We start from the raw sequence: 15,978 nt of genomic DNA, 5'->3' as shown, positions 1-15,978 counted from the left end.
ACTCAGCCAACTCTTGCAGATAGTAAAAAGTGCCAACAGGAAACCAACCATCAGAGACTCAAAGTTGTTTATTTGCAAGGTGAACAGCTAAAAAGTAGATAACTAGGGATGGGATGTGCTGTGACAGGAAAGGTTGCTGAAATTTAATTAAGGGAAAAGAGGCACTGTGGGCATGCTCAGTAAGCTTTGGGACCTGGGGAGATGGCAGCCATGAAAACATGAAGACCTGAATTGGGATTTCCCAAAACCTGAGGAAAAACCTAGCTGCTGTGCTATTACCCGTGTTTGGGTGTGGGGAGAGAGTCCCCAGGAGTCACAGTGTTGAAGTCCGACCTCCATGCAAACATACACACACGTGCACGCACACACACACACACACACACACACACACGCAAGCGCACACGGTGGGACAGGGGATAGAGCGGGAGATTATATAAATATTAATATTTAATTAATATTACAAGTTAATAGTTTAATTTATGATTCTATTAATAAATAGACTTTTTTTTACTTAACTGTAGGATGGCATTATTTTCTTTGATGAATGAATTCTGAAATGCTCTTAAAATTTTCATACTAGAATTTCACTCGGTGCTGGAAACGTGAATTTAGTGTGTACTCTCTCATCCATGTGCTTGCTTGCTTTTACATCCAAGAATGACGTCAGCTGTTGTTAAACTTTTAAACTGACATTATCCTAGAAAAATACTTTCCCAATATGAATTTGGAATTGGTTCAAAGTAAATAAGGCAGTATAAATATGAAGAGGACTTAAAACGCAAGGTCATCCGTATTCTTTTCCAGCTGTGGGTCTCATTGTTAAGTATTATTTTTCCTAAATAAAACAAATACAAAAAGAATTCAATGACAGCCAAACGTGATAAGAAATCAGCATTGTTCGCCCTTCGGTGTTAGACGTGGAACCGGTTGAGCGCTTTATAGAGTTGGGGAAGTGCCCCGGAGCTAGTGAGTGTGGCCGAGGAGGCGTTGCGCCAGGTGATCCCGGCGGACACCGCCCTCAGCCTGCCCACGCGCGGCACCGCCCCTCGGGCTCTCAGCCGCGGGTGGAGCCTCGCGCAGCGTCGGGCGGCGCCTGCAGAGACCCCGCTGCCGGGCGCGGGCGGCGGCGGGTGATGGAGAGCAGAGCCCGAGCCCGCGCCGTCGCCCCGCGCGCGCCGCTTCCCCGCACCTGAACCGGGAGACCATCGCCCCGCGAGCCTTTCCGCGGCCCCGCTACTCCGGCCGGCATGTGGCCGCCGGGTCGCTCCGCCGAAACGCGCAGCAACTTGTCAAGCGCTGCGGAGGACTGCGGTTCGGTGTCCGTGGCCTTCCCCATTACCATGATGGTCACCGGCTTCGTGGGAAACGCGCTGGCCATGCTGCTAGTGTCGCGCAGCTACCGGCGCCGCGAGAGCAAGCGCAAGAAGTCTTTCCTGCTGTGCATTGGATGGCTGGCGCTCACCGACATGGTGGGGCAGCTCTTGACTAGCCCGGTGGTCATCCTCGTGTACCTGTCTCAGCGGCGCTGGGAGCATCTCGATCCGTCAGGGCGCTTATGCACCTTCTTCGGGCTGGCCATGACGGTGTTCGGGCTGTCCTCGCTCCTGGTGGCAAGTGCCATGGCCGTGGAGCGTGCGCTGGCCATCCGCGCGCCGCACTGGTACGCCAGCCACATGAAGACTCGCGCCACGCGCGCGGTGCTGCTAGGCGTGTGGCTGGCTGTGCTCGCCTTCGCACTGCTGCCGGTGCTGGGGGTGGGCCGCTACAGCGTGCAGTGGCCCGGCACGTGGTGCTTCATTAGCACCGGGCCCGCGGGCAACGAGACCGACCCTGCGCGCGAGCCGGGCAGCGTGGCCTTCGCCTCCGCCTTTGCATGCCTGGGGCTGCTGTCTCTGATAGTCACCTTTGCCTGCAACCTGGCGACCATCAAAGCCCTAGTATCCCGCTGCCGGGCCAAAGCCGCCGCCTCGCAGTCCAGCGCCCAGTGGGGCCGGATTACCACCGAGACCGCCATCCAACTCATGGGAATCATGTGTGTGCTGTCTGTCTGCTGGTCTCCACTATTGGTAAGTAGTTGTGAGGGTGGGGTGTTAGTAGCGACGAGCGCTAAATGGAAACTTTTGAAAGTGTGTGGCATCCCGAGTGCTGGCCAGGCCGCTGCTCCTGCAGCTTCGGGTTGCAGCCTCCAGCCGAGCGTCTCAGCAGCTGTGGAGCTTGCAAGTGCCAGTCTGCCCGGACCTTCCAGGCGCTCATGAAAGTGTGGACAACCTGGGCGCAGAGGTCTATAGGGGCGTCTCAGGGCCAGTGAAGCCTGACGTTTGCCCCCTGCGTTATGAACACGGATGTGATTAACAACTTTAGTCCAACGACCGGTGTTTTAGTTCTAATCCCGAACTTGATTTTCTGCTGCAAAAGAAAGTTCAGTACCCAAGAGCCTGGCAGGTCCCGCTCTTAGGGCTTCAGCAGACGCTAAAGGTCCTTCCTCAGTTAGCTATTGTCTATGGAGAAGACTCGAAGGCTTAGTTCTAATCCCGAACTTGATTTTCTGCTGCAAAAGAAAGTTCAGTACCCAAGAGCCTGGCAGGTCCCGCTCTTAGGGCTTTAGCAGACGCTAAAGGTCCTTCCTCAGTTAGCTATTGTCTATGGAGAAGACTCGAAGGCTTAGTCGCCTCTACCTCTGGAAAACCAGTAGACAGTGTGTACACCGCAGTGGAGGACTCTCGGCCCAGTAACACCCTCCCTTTGGCGAGCTATCACTGGGGTCTTGTGCTCCTAAGGGCAAGTCTATGTGATCCCAGAGACAGGGGGTAAGGATGCCTCAGTCCCTGGCTCCCCACACCGTCCATCAAAGAACCAGCCAGAGGAAGCAGTGCTTCCGCATGATCCCTATCCCTTACTCTCACATGGTGTTTTTGAGGTTTTCTTCTGGGGCACTTGTAGCTAGAAACTTCTGTGGTTAAGGGCAGTTTGCTAATTCGCAAAGAATGGATGCTTACTTAGGATGCAGGCAACCTGACTTAACAGATGACAGAGCAGCAGCCCCGCGGTGTGGACAATTGCTGCCCATCACACACACACACACACACACACACACACACACGTACAGCTTTTGACAAAGTTAGCACGCCACTTATCGCATATGTACAGTTCAGTGAAGTCAGGGACGTCATATTGCTGTGTGACCTGATGTTAGATCTCCCTTGAAACAGCTCTGTGGTTCTTCTTTTCCTCCACCCTCCCCTGATCCCTGATCGTGACAAAGCAAGCCTTTGAGAACCCCATGGTGACTGTCAGGGAGCCTGTGCAGACAAGGCAGTGCTGCTGGGACCTAACTGGCCACAAGTGGCTGAGTGGTCACTGTTCTGGAGCTGGAACACAGGCTGATGTCATCATCGTGTTTACCAGAACCAGCACCAATTTTAGACATTTACTGCCTTGGTTGAGGAATGAGGTGTAGGTGGCCAAGCAAAGGAAGACAAAGATCCGAGAATAAACACTTCACTGGAGTTTAAAGCATGGCTTTAAAGGCAAACAGTTTCCCAACCTACCACAACTGTCCGGAGTCAGGAATCCCGCCCTATGGTCCAGTGCATAGAGATGCCGTTTACACACAAGAATGGGGCGGCTGGCCACAGGACGATCCGAAATGTTAGCATTTTAGCTAACACTTTAAAAGTTCATTTCTCACAAAACGATTTAATTGAATTCAACATGAGATCATACCAGAGGAGAAACTCAGTTTCAAAATAGGCAATTTTGTGTATTTCTGTATGTGTAGTACACATTCACATGTATGTGAGCGAGAGCACAGGCGTGGCGGTGCCCATGCACTGTTTGGTGCCTTTGCTTGTGGAGGCCAGAGGCTGATGTCGTCTTCTCTGGTCATGTTTCACCTTATGTGTGAAGCAGGGTCTCTCGCTGGAACCCAGGGCTCTCTTCTTTGGTTAGTGCAGCTTGCTGACTCCTCTGCCTACCTTGCACTTGGGTTGACCTGGTCACCGCGCCTGCGCAACCAGTTAATCTGGATGTTGGTGGTCCAAACTCTGGTCCTCACCTCATGCTGTGACAAGTGCTTTTCCCACACAACCATCCTCCCTGTCCTAGAATAGACTCAGAGAAACAAAAAATCATTTACATTTCTTTGGTGTAACATCAAAATATTTATCAGCACAGTGTCAGAAAGAGCTGGGGTACAAATTTAGAGTTTTTGGTAGGGGAGGGGGTTACAAGAACCCCGTGATCTGTATTTTCGCCTGTACCTGTCACCCTAAGAAGCCGTCTGCGTATTTTCTAACGACGAGTAAAATGTGGGATTCTTATTGTCTTTAGAGAAGTTTTTCATAGGATACTGATCTAGTTAGCCCTATTCTGTCTGTCTGTAAGTTTATCTTGTTTTGAAGCTTCTCTGATAATAGTTGTTACAGTTACAGAACAGAGTAGAAGCGGCATCTTGTAGGGAAAGAATAAACAGCCTGTCCCCTTCCAGAGCAAGGCGCAGCTGCCGATCCTTACCACCACACATGTCCTAGGGGAGGACAGAGCTTCTCCCACCTAGAAGCTTTGCATATTACGAGACGTGAAGCCGTCAAGGTGATGAAATCAGTAAGAAGTGGCCTGCTGGGTAACGGGGTTGCATTTAGTCTGTATTAGTGGGCATCAAACTGTCATTTCGTTGGCATCAGCCAGTTGACTCGGCGACCTCTTGACTGATTACAATTTTTTAAAAATCTTTAGTGATCCATGCCCACCAAGTAGTCCAGTGATTTGACATGATCCTCAGATTCCTAGACACAGGAACCCTTAGGATGCTGTTCAGACAAGGCCAGGAAGACACTTTATATTTTTGTAGCCTGATATCCCCAAAGAAATGTGACTGCAGCCACTAAAGAACAATAAACCCAAAGCTACGGATGCTATGAAGGATGAGGTCTGATGAGCAAGCAGCTGCTCATCCTCAGCCTTGGGGCCGGACACGGAAGCCTGGAAGTGTTTGTCCTCATTCCTGGGTTAGCCACACTGCTGCTCGATGTCCACACATCCTCAGGAATACTTCAGTAGAGACGTATTTTAACTGGCATTTGTTTTAATAAGATAACAAGAGATATATGACTTAGTAGATTATTTTAGGTGGCAATATGATTCTACAGCATGTAAAAATATTTGCCAACCCCAAATTATCTCTACCTGTAGATCCTGCCATGTTTGGATGGTGCACGGGGAGAAATAAAAATTCAGATATGCACCTTAGGAAGATTTGGCTATAATTTGTTTTATGAAGTGAGAGTACTCAAAATTCATTACATTTTAGGCATTTTAGGGTTTACTTCAATATAATATACTGTTTGGTTCTCTCTTTCCCTCCCCCATCTTTCTTTCTTATTCTGAGCACTGGTATGTCTCTCTCTTTCTCTCTCTCTCTCTCTCTCTCTCTCTCTCTCTCTCTCTCTCTCTCTGTGTGTGTGTGTGTGTGTGTGTGTGTATATATATATATATATCTCTGTGTGTGTGTGTATTTGTGTGTGCAGGCAGAACACCCATACACCTAACTTGTTTTTTTTTCTCAGAGAAGTAAACTTCCACACTTATGGGTGAAACAACTAAAAAACCACGATGCAGGATAGGCGGGAATCATGCCTTTTTCAGAGGTCCCATGGCATGGCTTAATCTCGTGCTGACCTTAGTGTTTCCAGAAGCACAGTCAGTGAGGACGGTGTGCACAGTAGATCAAGAGGATGCATGTAAAATCTCCCCAGACCCAAACTTACTAGTTTGTACCCAGATGGCAGAATGAAGACCTCCCCCCCCCCCCTTGGGTGACAAGCAGCAGAACCCCGTGTGTGGAGATTGGGAAAACAATTACTAGCAGGACTCTGGTTTGTGGATATACGCGGGCTGGAAGATGGTGAGGCTGGCTGCCACTTTATTGTTAGGATAGACTGAGCGGGAAGGCTGGTTAGCTAAAGGAAAAGAAGATCCTGCTTCCTGGATGGAATCCCATGCGTTGTTGCAGGGGTTTATGAGCAGCCTGAGTGCTCTAAGACTGTCCCCAGCTCCTGCAACACCAAAATTCAGTGACCATCTTCCATGGAATTAGAACCAGAGTTGTGACCCAGGACACCACCTCTGACTTTACTTTCGGTTTTGGTTGTGGTTTGCTTGCTGCTTGCTTGCCTGATGCCTGGGAATTCTAGCCTTAACCACAGCATGGGAAGCCTTAAACCTTCTGATCTGCAATGCATAGAGGTGGCCCTTCTGCTAGGATAGTATTCTCGGGGCTGAGTGCTTTTGTTTGGGAGAAATACCATTCAGTGCATCAAGGTTTGCAGTTTGGACAAGGGACAGTTGGGTTCCATGCTGTGCCGATGGGGCTGAGTACATAGGAGGGAGGGGGTTCTCTGAATGTTGCAGCTTGAGGCCAATAAAACCAAAAGATTGAGATAAATCAGAACTGAAAGATGTAGACATTTAAATTTGGGGTTTGTGAGAATGCAACAACTCAGTGCTCCTTGAGCATCTGAGGGGAGTCGGGTGGTCCACAGAATGCAGAGCTGTGAGCCACCAGCCTTTCTCACCAAAGCTGCAAAGGTCAGCCACACAGGGCTAACAGTCGGGAACACGCCTGGGGCTGCTCTGTGGTGCAGCAGGGTTTTGTGGAAGCAGCTAGGGCAGAGCTTCCCCTCTCGGCCCTAACACTGCCCTCCAGGGCAGTAGGAAGCCATCCAGACCTTCAGCATGTGTGGTATTTTATAACCATGCGGGAGGGGGGTGTGTCTGCTTTATGTCTCCACCTGGGCTCTGAGGCTGCCTCCTCCCTCCCATGATTCCTCATCCTGGAGGTAACAGGGCAGATAAGACCGTCCTCCCACCAGCCATGGCTCTTAAATTCCCACTTTCTCCCTGAGATGCCAACTTCCATAGATAAAGATGGCAAGTGGTTTTCCCGAGGTCTCAACCTAAGTAAGTATACCACAGTAATGCAGGAATGCAATCGTTCACTCTTTCAAGGTGCGGCAGAAGGACAGCATGCGGCTTCTTCAGTGGGGCACATGGGGATAGCTGGAGAACTTGCTTGCTGCTATCTTCACATAGAGCCCTGTCCCCTCTTTTTCCACCTGTCGCCCACTCCACAGATCCCCTCGGGCTGCGGATCCAGCCAGTGAGAGGCCGCTATTAAAGGAGCTCTCCCCTTTCTTGGTTTCATGCTCCTCCTCGGCACATTTCAGGCAAGTGATTGGCACCTACCTGTAGGACTATTTTCCTTCCTTTCTTTCTCTACCTTGAAACAGGGATAAGAATGCCAGCCCATTTTACAGGATTGTAATGAAAAGCTAGGCAGGCGCGTGTGAAATAGCAGACATACAGTGCGTGGTGCTTTAATCTGAGCCTGGCAAGCTGGTGGCTTTCTTCCATAAAGAATGTCACCACGATGTCTCACTGAATGACAGCATTCACTTCAATATCCTGCCTTCTAGGACATCATCATCATTGTTATTGTTGCAAAACTGAAAATATGGTGTTCGTGTTTTACAACTCAAAACAAAACAGAAAACATGATAGAAAATCTAGCATTTCCAAAAAGAGACAAAAGTAAGAAAAGCACTGAATTATGAGCACCTACGTTGCATATAAAGTAAGATAAACGTCGAATTCTGCGCACACATGTTGCATGTAAAGAGAAACGCTGAATTCTGCGCACATATTGCACACGTGACTCATGATCCCTTTCCTCTCGCTACATCCAGAGCCGACAACCCCTTTCATTCTCTCATCCCCGGACAGTTGTCATGTGGCTCATGATCCCTTTCCTCTCGCTACATCCAGAGCCGACAACCCCTTTTATTCTCTTGTCCCCGGACAGCTGTCAGGACCTCCCTTTCCTTAAAGCTTGCTAGAGTCCAGTTGCCTCTCTAGTGGAACAGTGGTCGCCACTACCCTGTGCTCTCCTCATGCCTGTGAGAGCAGGAGGGCTCATCTGCAGCCCACCCTCCTGCTTCAGCAGCCTTCTCTGGGCTGGAGGTGAGTTTCTGCGTTCTCTGTTCCCACACCTTGTGGGGCTTTTTTATAGTCAGGGATTCTTTTTTCAGTATACATACCAATCCAAGTTCCCACTCCCTCCCCTCCTCCCAATCCCTCCACATATCTCCCACCCCACCCCCATCAGCCAGGCAACTGTCAACCACATTCAGAGGGACTAGATTGGTCCTATGCTTGTCTGGCTAGAGTTGGTGAGCTCCCATTAGCTTGGATAGACTGTTTCAGTGAGTGTAACCATCATGGTCTTGACCTCTTTGCTCATACTTTTATTCTCCACACCCTTCAATTGACCCTTGGGAGCTCAGTCCAGGGCTCCGATGTGGGTCTCTGCCTCTCTTTTTATCCATTGCTGGATGAAGGTTTTATGGATATTTAAGGTATTCATCAGTCTGAATACAGGGCAAGGCCAGTTCGGGCCCCCTCTCCTTTATAGCTTAGGGTCTTAGCTGGGGCCATCCTTGTGGATTCCTGGGAATTTCTCTAGTCAGGGATTCTTTACACACAGACCTGACTTCAGTTTGTGCAGCTGGCTGCTGTCTAGGCCAGGCTCTTTTGCAGACTTCTCAGGGTGGAGCCTGTAGAGATATCTCTGCAGATAGCCACAGGCAGCAAGGCCAAACTGAGCCTCTCTGCTGACTCAAAACCCAGAGCTGAATTAGCATGAGGCTTAAGTCTAACCAAGTGTGGGGAGCTCGAGTTTCACTGTTTCTGGTGCTGACCAGGCACTTCCAGTACATGGTATCATTTGCAGAGCGGAGAAAGCATGTTCTGTGGTATACTCAGATAGTCCCTGGAAGGCAGCCCGGAGGAGGGGCTCTTAGGGGTGGATCTCTTAACTAAGAGGTTACACATTGCTTCACCAGTGCAGACTTCATGTCAGTGAAGGACCAAAAGTGAAAAATAGAAGCAGACACAGAAAAGTAAACTTGATCATTTACCACCTAATTCTGGGGAAAAAAAGAGAAAAAGAAAAAGAAAGGAAGGAAGGAAAGTGGTTATTAATTTTGGCAAAATCCATGCCATAAAACACACTGTGTTCAGCAATTATTAATGGAAAAAAACAGTTTTAAAAATGCGCGCTCTGTTACTTTTGTGATGTTTCTGAAAAGTAGATTTCTTATGACTGCCATGTCTTGTGTCTCTGAAGACCAAGTGCATCTCACAGTTGAGGGTATATTGCTGTTACTGGTGTGAGGCTTGCAAACTTGAAGCCAGATATCTTTGTTCGCACCTGAGATCCTAACACTTGGGAGGTAAAAGCAGGAGCATTACTGTGAGTTCCAAACCAGCCTGAGTTAAAAAGAAAAAACTGTAGTCTCTCTCAAAAAACAAAAACAATAAAATTCTCAAAATAAATAAGTAAGAAATAAATAGAAAATTTGGGGAGGAAAAAGAGGTACATGTTCAAATAGAAAATTTTGGGAGGGGGGAAAGAGGTACATTGTTCAAGTTGAGAATGAGAAATTTAAAAGACAAGATGCCTTGATGGAAATCCTCAAAATGGAGACTATCTTTGTGTATGAAATCCCCTGGTAACTCTTTGCTGCCTGCTACTTTATCTGTCCAGGCTCCTGGCAGATCACAGAGGTCTCATTTCCCCTGCAGCCCCGGGCCAGTGTACAATGCAGGGGCCCACAGAAGCACTCATCTATTTCCTTTGTCACGCGTCGGAAGCCACTTTATCTTGCTGCTCTTCCCTCTTCTCACCAGTAAGACAAAATCGCTTTCCATTCTGACCTTCTCTTCAGTTCTGACTTCCTGTGGCACTAAAGAGACCGATGTGTCCCTGCTAAGGGCACAGTGTTGGGCACAAAGGAGAAGATGTCTAGCATATTTCTGAGGGAGAAGCAATGAAGTCTACATGTTAGGGACAAGGCTGCACACTCTTTTATCCAGTCTCTCTGTGAGTATCTATGAACACTTACTACCCCCTACACACACTGATGGTTCTAGTGAGATACGCAGTCAGGAGGCTACTTCATATAGGCAGGGTTAGGCAACTACCCAGCTCTAGGAGGCATTATCAGGTCGTAGTCCCTGTAAAGACATTATGGTGTTCAAGTGCAACCTGCTCAACTCCATCATAGCCATGGTGGTAAGGGTAAGGTTCGCACATTATCTTCATTCATGAAGCTTTTGGTAGACTGCTATACTTATTCCTGTAACCTAGCACATTCAGCCTTGTAGATCTTTGAGTAAGGCAGTGGTGTGAACTGAGGACGGAGGAGACCCTGGTGCATTAGAGGCTGACATCCTTGCCCTCAAGTCTGATGATAGAGAAATACAGAGAAAGCAATTAGAGGAATCCCTTTTCCCTTAAGAGTTTCTTTAAGAGATGAAAGGAGAGTCATTTTGGCACAGTGTGGATGACAGGGGGCAGCAGTGGGGAAACCAAGTCACGGAATGTCAAGACACACCGTGGTCAAGTTGGACTTGGCAGGTGGCTGTGGAGTTAGGAATGAGAATCCCCATTGCTTTCTGGGTAAGTTGTGTTGCTTCTTTGTTCCCAGAACTCAGGGAGACCACATAGGAAAGCCAAGCATCTCTTTGACCTCTTTCTGGGATATTCTTGGTGAAAATCAAGCTTTGCCTGAATGCCTTTCCTTAGACAGTGTTTGCTACTTTTCAAGAATAAAATGGAATTATCAGACCTGAGCACTGTGCCAGATGGTTTGCACAAAAGACTTTCCAAACGTCTTACAACCTCCACCAAGAGGTGGGCATCAATACCTGCAGTTCAAAAGATGCAAGGGAGCTAAGATCAAGCTGGGAGGCCATGGCCAGGCCCACTCAGCCAGCATGGGCTTCCTGGGTTGTTCTTTCTGTTAGAAAAATCTCCTTTGCTCTAAACCAGGTGATTCAGAATCTGCCCTCACCCTTGGTTTTGGATACTATTCCTTGGTTTTATAGGACAAAGGTAACTTTTTCTTTTCATATTAAGAATCCTCAGCACTTGTTGCTGTAGGTTGAGCAATTGGGGCATTGTATGGTAAGATGCAAAGACCTGACAGTGTGGGGTGTAAAGACCAGGGCAGCTGCTCCTGGACTGGAAGAGCTGTCCTTTTGAGAAATGCACAGAGTAGGGGACACGCATTCCAGCCACCTAAACACAGGACTCTGAGTCACATTCCCCAGCTCCTGGCAAGAAGGAAATGGACACAGCTGGTTCAAACTGGAAAAATCCAAGAGCGCTTCAGAGCAGAATCTTCCTTTGAGATAAAGAGGCGACCCAGATGAAGCCATAGCTTCTCCTTCCCAGTCCCTTCTGGACACTGTAGATGTGACTTCAGGAGAGTACACTGTCTTCATTTTTAAAGTACATGGCTTTGTTTTCCTCACAAAGCTTTGCCCGAAAGTGACATGACTCTTGGGGATCCCCTCCCAAGAGGGGATCTTTCTCTGGGCAAGGCTTCCAGTTTGCAGGCATTCACACTGGTTGTGCATTGCTACAAATATTGCTCCATCCTGCTGGTCCTACTGCACTGGGCATTCTCTGCCTGCCTGCTCCCGAAGCCGCTTTCAAAATAACCACTCTGAGGCTTAATATTAATTACATACTCTTTGGTCTATTAGCTTAGTCCTCTTATTACTAACTATTACATCTTAAATTAACCCATTTTAGTTATTTTGTATTTTACTACGAGGCTCGTGGTTTGTCCTCACACCTGGCTTCTCGGGCAGCTAGCTGCATGGTGTCTTCTGACTCTGCCTCTTTCTCCCTGCATTCAGTTTAGTGTTCCAGTCTAGCTATATTCTTTCCTGCCATAGGCCAAAATAGTTTCTTTATTAACCAATGGTAATAAAACATATTCACGGCATGCAAAGGGGAATCTCACATCAATTGTGTGTGAGTTACTGCTCTACAGCCTGGTAAGCAACCCCATGAACCTTGTGTTTGTAGAATTGTAGCCTCTACTGTGGGTCTCTGGAGAAACTTGAGGCTGTCTTGAGACTGATATTATTCTCCATAGTCACTTTCATGAAATGGAGCTGAGAACCCACTCACTGTGACAGAGGTGAGTAAAGGCACGCCACGTGGAGTGTAGGAAGTAAGACTTCTTGGGCCGAGCTTTCAGGGAAAATGTCTGTGAAAGTCACGTCTAAGCTGAGACCAAAAAGACTGGAAAGACTAAAGCATGATGGTCCATCTTCATTGTCAGTTTGATTGGATTTGGAATCTTCTAGAAGACGCAACTCTGAGTGTGTCCTTGGGGTATTCCCAGAGTTTTTCCTGAAGAAGCAAGACCCGCTCTGAATGTGAGTAGCTCTCGCTCATGGACTGGAGTCCTGAACTGAATGAAAAGGAGAAACGGAGGGAGTGATTGGATGGCCAGTGCTCGCTTCCTGATGCCCTATGTGCTCCTACTGTGATGAACGGTGCCTTAAATCATGAATTGAGATAAACCCGTCCCTGGCTTTGGTTGCTTTTATTGGGAATCAGAGCTCTAGGCTGGGGAGCACTCTTCCTCAGTGCGTTCCAGAGGGAGAAAGCTATCATGACTGGACTGAGACCAAAGTGGAGGGCTCACTTCTACACTGCCTAAGAACTGAGAACCATTGGAAGGGTTGAAGCCAGGAGATGGAGTTTAGGTGGCAGTAGTGGGGACCGGACCGCAGAAAGCAAGACGAGGGTAGTTAAAGCAGTGAGAAGGACACTGTCCAGGTGGCGGGGGCAGCAGAAGCAGAGAGGCATGGAGTGGAGGTGGCGTATACACAAGAGCTTGTGAGCAGTGAATTACCACAGCTCTTCAGCTCCTCTCTCCCAGTCAGCTGACTGACTAGAGCTGAGCCCATGCCACCTCGCTGGGCCTCTGAGGGAAGGTGGCCAGCTCTCCCCAAAGGGCTTTTCCACTCCCTGAGAGCTCATGGGTGCTAAGCCTTTGGGTATTTGGTGTGTGTGTGTGGCAGGGTGATGTTCCCCTTCTGATGCCTGACTCAGAACAGTCCCTCAGAAACACACAGGCTAGCCCAGTTTACTTACAAAACATACTCTGTCCTAAGACACTTGTTCCTCCGCATAAGGTCCAGACTGAGTGCATCTGCAAGCCAGACCTCAGCTGGAACTGTTCATTGCATCTGTGATTAAGCTAGCTGTCAGGATCACCCATTTTTTCCAAGTGGGGATGATTCACAGGTTCATATTCCATACATCTCGAATCAGGATTGTGAGACTGCAAACAGCAGGAGCTATTGAGAACGCTTTAGGCAAACATGGCAAACTTAGAAGCCACGCCACAAGCTTGGCTCCAGGAACAGCAAGGGTTGTCAGTTGCTGAAGTGGCTGGAGACAGCCTTCCTCATGTATCTCTGACTTTGGTACCTTGCCAAGTGTCCAAATCCCCAGTTTAGTCCCTGCTCTCAGGAGCCAACCTCAGCTTCGCTTACAGCTTCAAGTCTCTAGGCTTATATTTACCGTCTGCAAGTGGAGCGTTATTGTTTCCACAGCAATACAGTATTTCAGTGACTATGTCATCTTTAAGCACCATTTAAACACCATAGACCTCTCTCGCTCTTTCTCTCTCTCTCTCTCCTTCTCCCTCCCTCCCCCCTTATGTTTTGCTCTTTGCCAGGAGACAGAGAGATGACAAAATGTTTCACTACCCCGCATCATCTTCAAAGACTTGCATGAGATTTGCAAATCTATGACGAAGGGGTTCAGCTTGAGAATCTTCCTGAACTGAGTGGAGTTTATCAAGAGGTCAGCGGTGAGCCTAGAAATGCTCAAAACTAATCCTTATGTGCCACAGAGAGGAGGCCAGTAAAGGAGAAAAGTTCTTGATTTTTCACAAAGAGAATCCTGTAGTCTGTATTCTCTTGATACGTTAGTGGCTGTGCCAAGGCCAGCGTTCTGGATGGCATATTTAGGGATAGTGGCCTCCTCCAAGATTAGCCTGGATCCAAAAGTAAATTTCTTAACGTTAACTTTTGTTCTACACAAGACATGAGGGAAATTCTGAAGCTCTTCCCTCTGGCATCCACTTCCAATTAAATTATGCTATTGATCAATGTCAGGAGACAGAAAAATCTTCTGGCTTTAGAGCCCCAGTCTCCTCCCTGGACTTGGCTTTAGCTAGCAAACAATGGAATCTTGGGACGATGTGGGACTCGGGAGTCAGCAAGAAGCTGGAGGAGGCTGGGCTGCTGTTGACAGTGTAGGCTCCCCTGGCAGACAATGTTTGCCGCACACTGCTGATTAGCAAGCATTCCTGAAGATTTGGGGTAGACATGGCCGTGCCAAGGGGTCAGCAGAAGCACCAGGCACCCTGCCTCTGTTTCTGGAATGGAGGAAAAGGAAATTTCCTAAAGGGTGTATATCACAATAATAGGATAATAATAGAGTTCTTTTCTACCACCGAGTCTATTACAACGCTCAGAAACATTAGCAATACACATACTACAATGCTAATGTTAGCAGAGCACCGTGAAGAGAGGCAAAGGCAGGAAGAAAAGACTCTTGTGTGCCGAGTGAGTCTCTGTCAGGTTAAGGGAATTGCCTTTCATGGTATCTGATTTAACCTTCACAAAGACAAGTTCGGAGTTTCCATTCCCATGGTTTTCAACTGCACTCATGAAGTTTCAAATTACAGTCCTTTCTGGATCAAACGTCCAGCAATCAGTGGCCCAGACACTTCTGTACACCCTGTCTCATCAGTCCTTGTATGATTAGCTTGCTTAAACACTTTCAGATCACTTCATCAGGAAGAATACAGTGAAATAAAATCACAAAACCTGTCCAGTCCAGCAAGCCACCGTGATTAAAGACTTTCTGGGATATCCAGCAATTTGTTAACCAATGATAGTCTTAGCAACACAGGTTTCTCAGAAACGTATTTTGAAAATTCCTGTAGAGGGTGATGGAAGTTTTATCTATCAGTAGTCCGTTAAAAGGTTCCATTTCCACTGTGCCATGGTGGCACATGCCTTTAATTCCAGCACTCGGGAGGCAGAGGCAAGTGGATCTCTGTGAGTTCGAGGCCAGCCTGGTCTACAAGAGCTAGTTCCAGGACCGGCTCCAAAGCCACAGAGAAACCCTGTCTCGTGCCTCATTCATAAGACTTGTAGCTCTAAGAATAACACACATCTTCACACACAGACACATATGAACTCTTCCTCTTCCCAAATCCTCCAAACTATCAGCTGTTTTTCTTCCTCCTTCAGTAAACAGGGCACTTCCCTAAACCTGGGGAGTGATTGGAGTGCCCTCACCCTCTACTCCTTAGATGCAGGTGTATTTGCCTTGACAATGAAGAGAGCGCCTTCTGCTGGCCAGCGCTTGCTTTTGAGGGCCAGAACTACGCATGTTGGGCACAGCCTCTCTTTGTCTTGCCAACCACACCATGTATACAGATGAAGAAATAATATTTCAATACTCGGGTACTTTTTCAGGTCACAAAGCTAAAAAAAAAAGAGGCAAAGCCAGCCTTCATATCAAACCTATCTAGCTTTATTGCCTTTGCAATTAGCAAGCAAGCTACAATAGATTCCTTCTTGTCAATATTCTTGTGTTTCTCTGGCTCATTATAAAGTATAAATTGCTTAAGAGTGGAGCATAACTGATGATGTATCTGTGTGGCCACAGCAGCCACTCCATACCATCTGCGGGATAAATGAAGAAGGGGGTTGCAACATCCTGAAAGGAGGCAAGGTTTAGAGTCAAAGATCATCGACACATCCCCACTCGGAGTTTCACTTGTACTGGGTGGTTTTTAATATTGGTATTAATCCTGAAACACGGCAGCAATACTTTCATCTTTTTTTAATTTTCTGACTAAACAGCATGCTTTAAGGCCTACACCCCATAAATGGTATTTAGTGACCCAAACCACAGCTTTTATTCCAAAGCACTAATTGGGCTTGTGCTAAAGAATGACCGTACAGTTGCCACCGGAGGTTCATGAGCACTTTAACAATAGTATACTTTTTTTGTAGTGGTTACTAATGTTT

General features: G+C 47.7%; 1 protein-coding gene across 2 annotated transcripts in view; it reads left to right on the top strand.

Moving 5' to 3' along the window:
- The first annotated feature begins 1,100 nt into the window (after positions 1 to 1,100).
- Ptger3 (prostaglandin E receptor 3) overlaps positions 1,101 to 15,978 on the top strand; it is a 63,715-nt gene continuing 48,837 nt past the window's right edge. For both annotated transcript variants that reach the window (XM_075981022.1, XM_075981021.1), the window contains exon 1: positions 1,101 to 2,066. In XM_075981022.1, coding sequence (XP_075837137.1) covers positions 1,248 to 2,066 — 819 coding nt within the window. In that variant the 5' untranslated portion in view covers positions 1,101 to 1,247. The remainder of the gene's footprint in view (positions 2,067 to 15,978) is intronic.

This window comes from Microtus pennsylvanicus, chromosome 7 (genome assembly GCF_037038515.1).
Source record: "Microtus pennsylvanicus isolate mMicPen1 chromosome 7, mMicPen1.hap1, whole genome shotgun sequence".
NCBI lineage: Eukaryota > Metazoa > Chordata > Mammalia > Rodentia > Cricetidae > Microtus > Microtus pennsylvanicus.
Note: the sequence above shows the minus strand (reverse complement) of the source record. Positions and strands in the feature narration are given on the sequence as shown.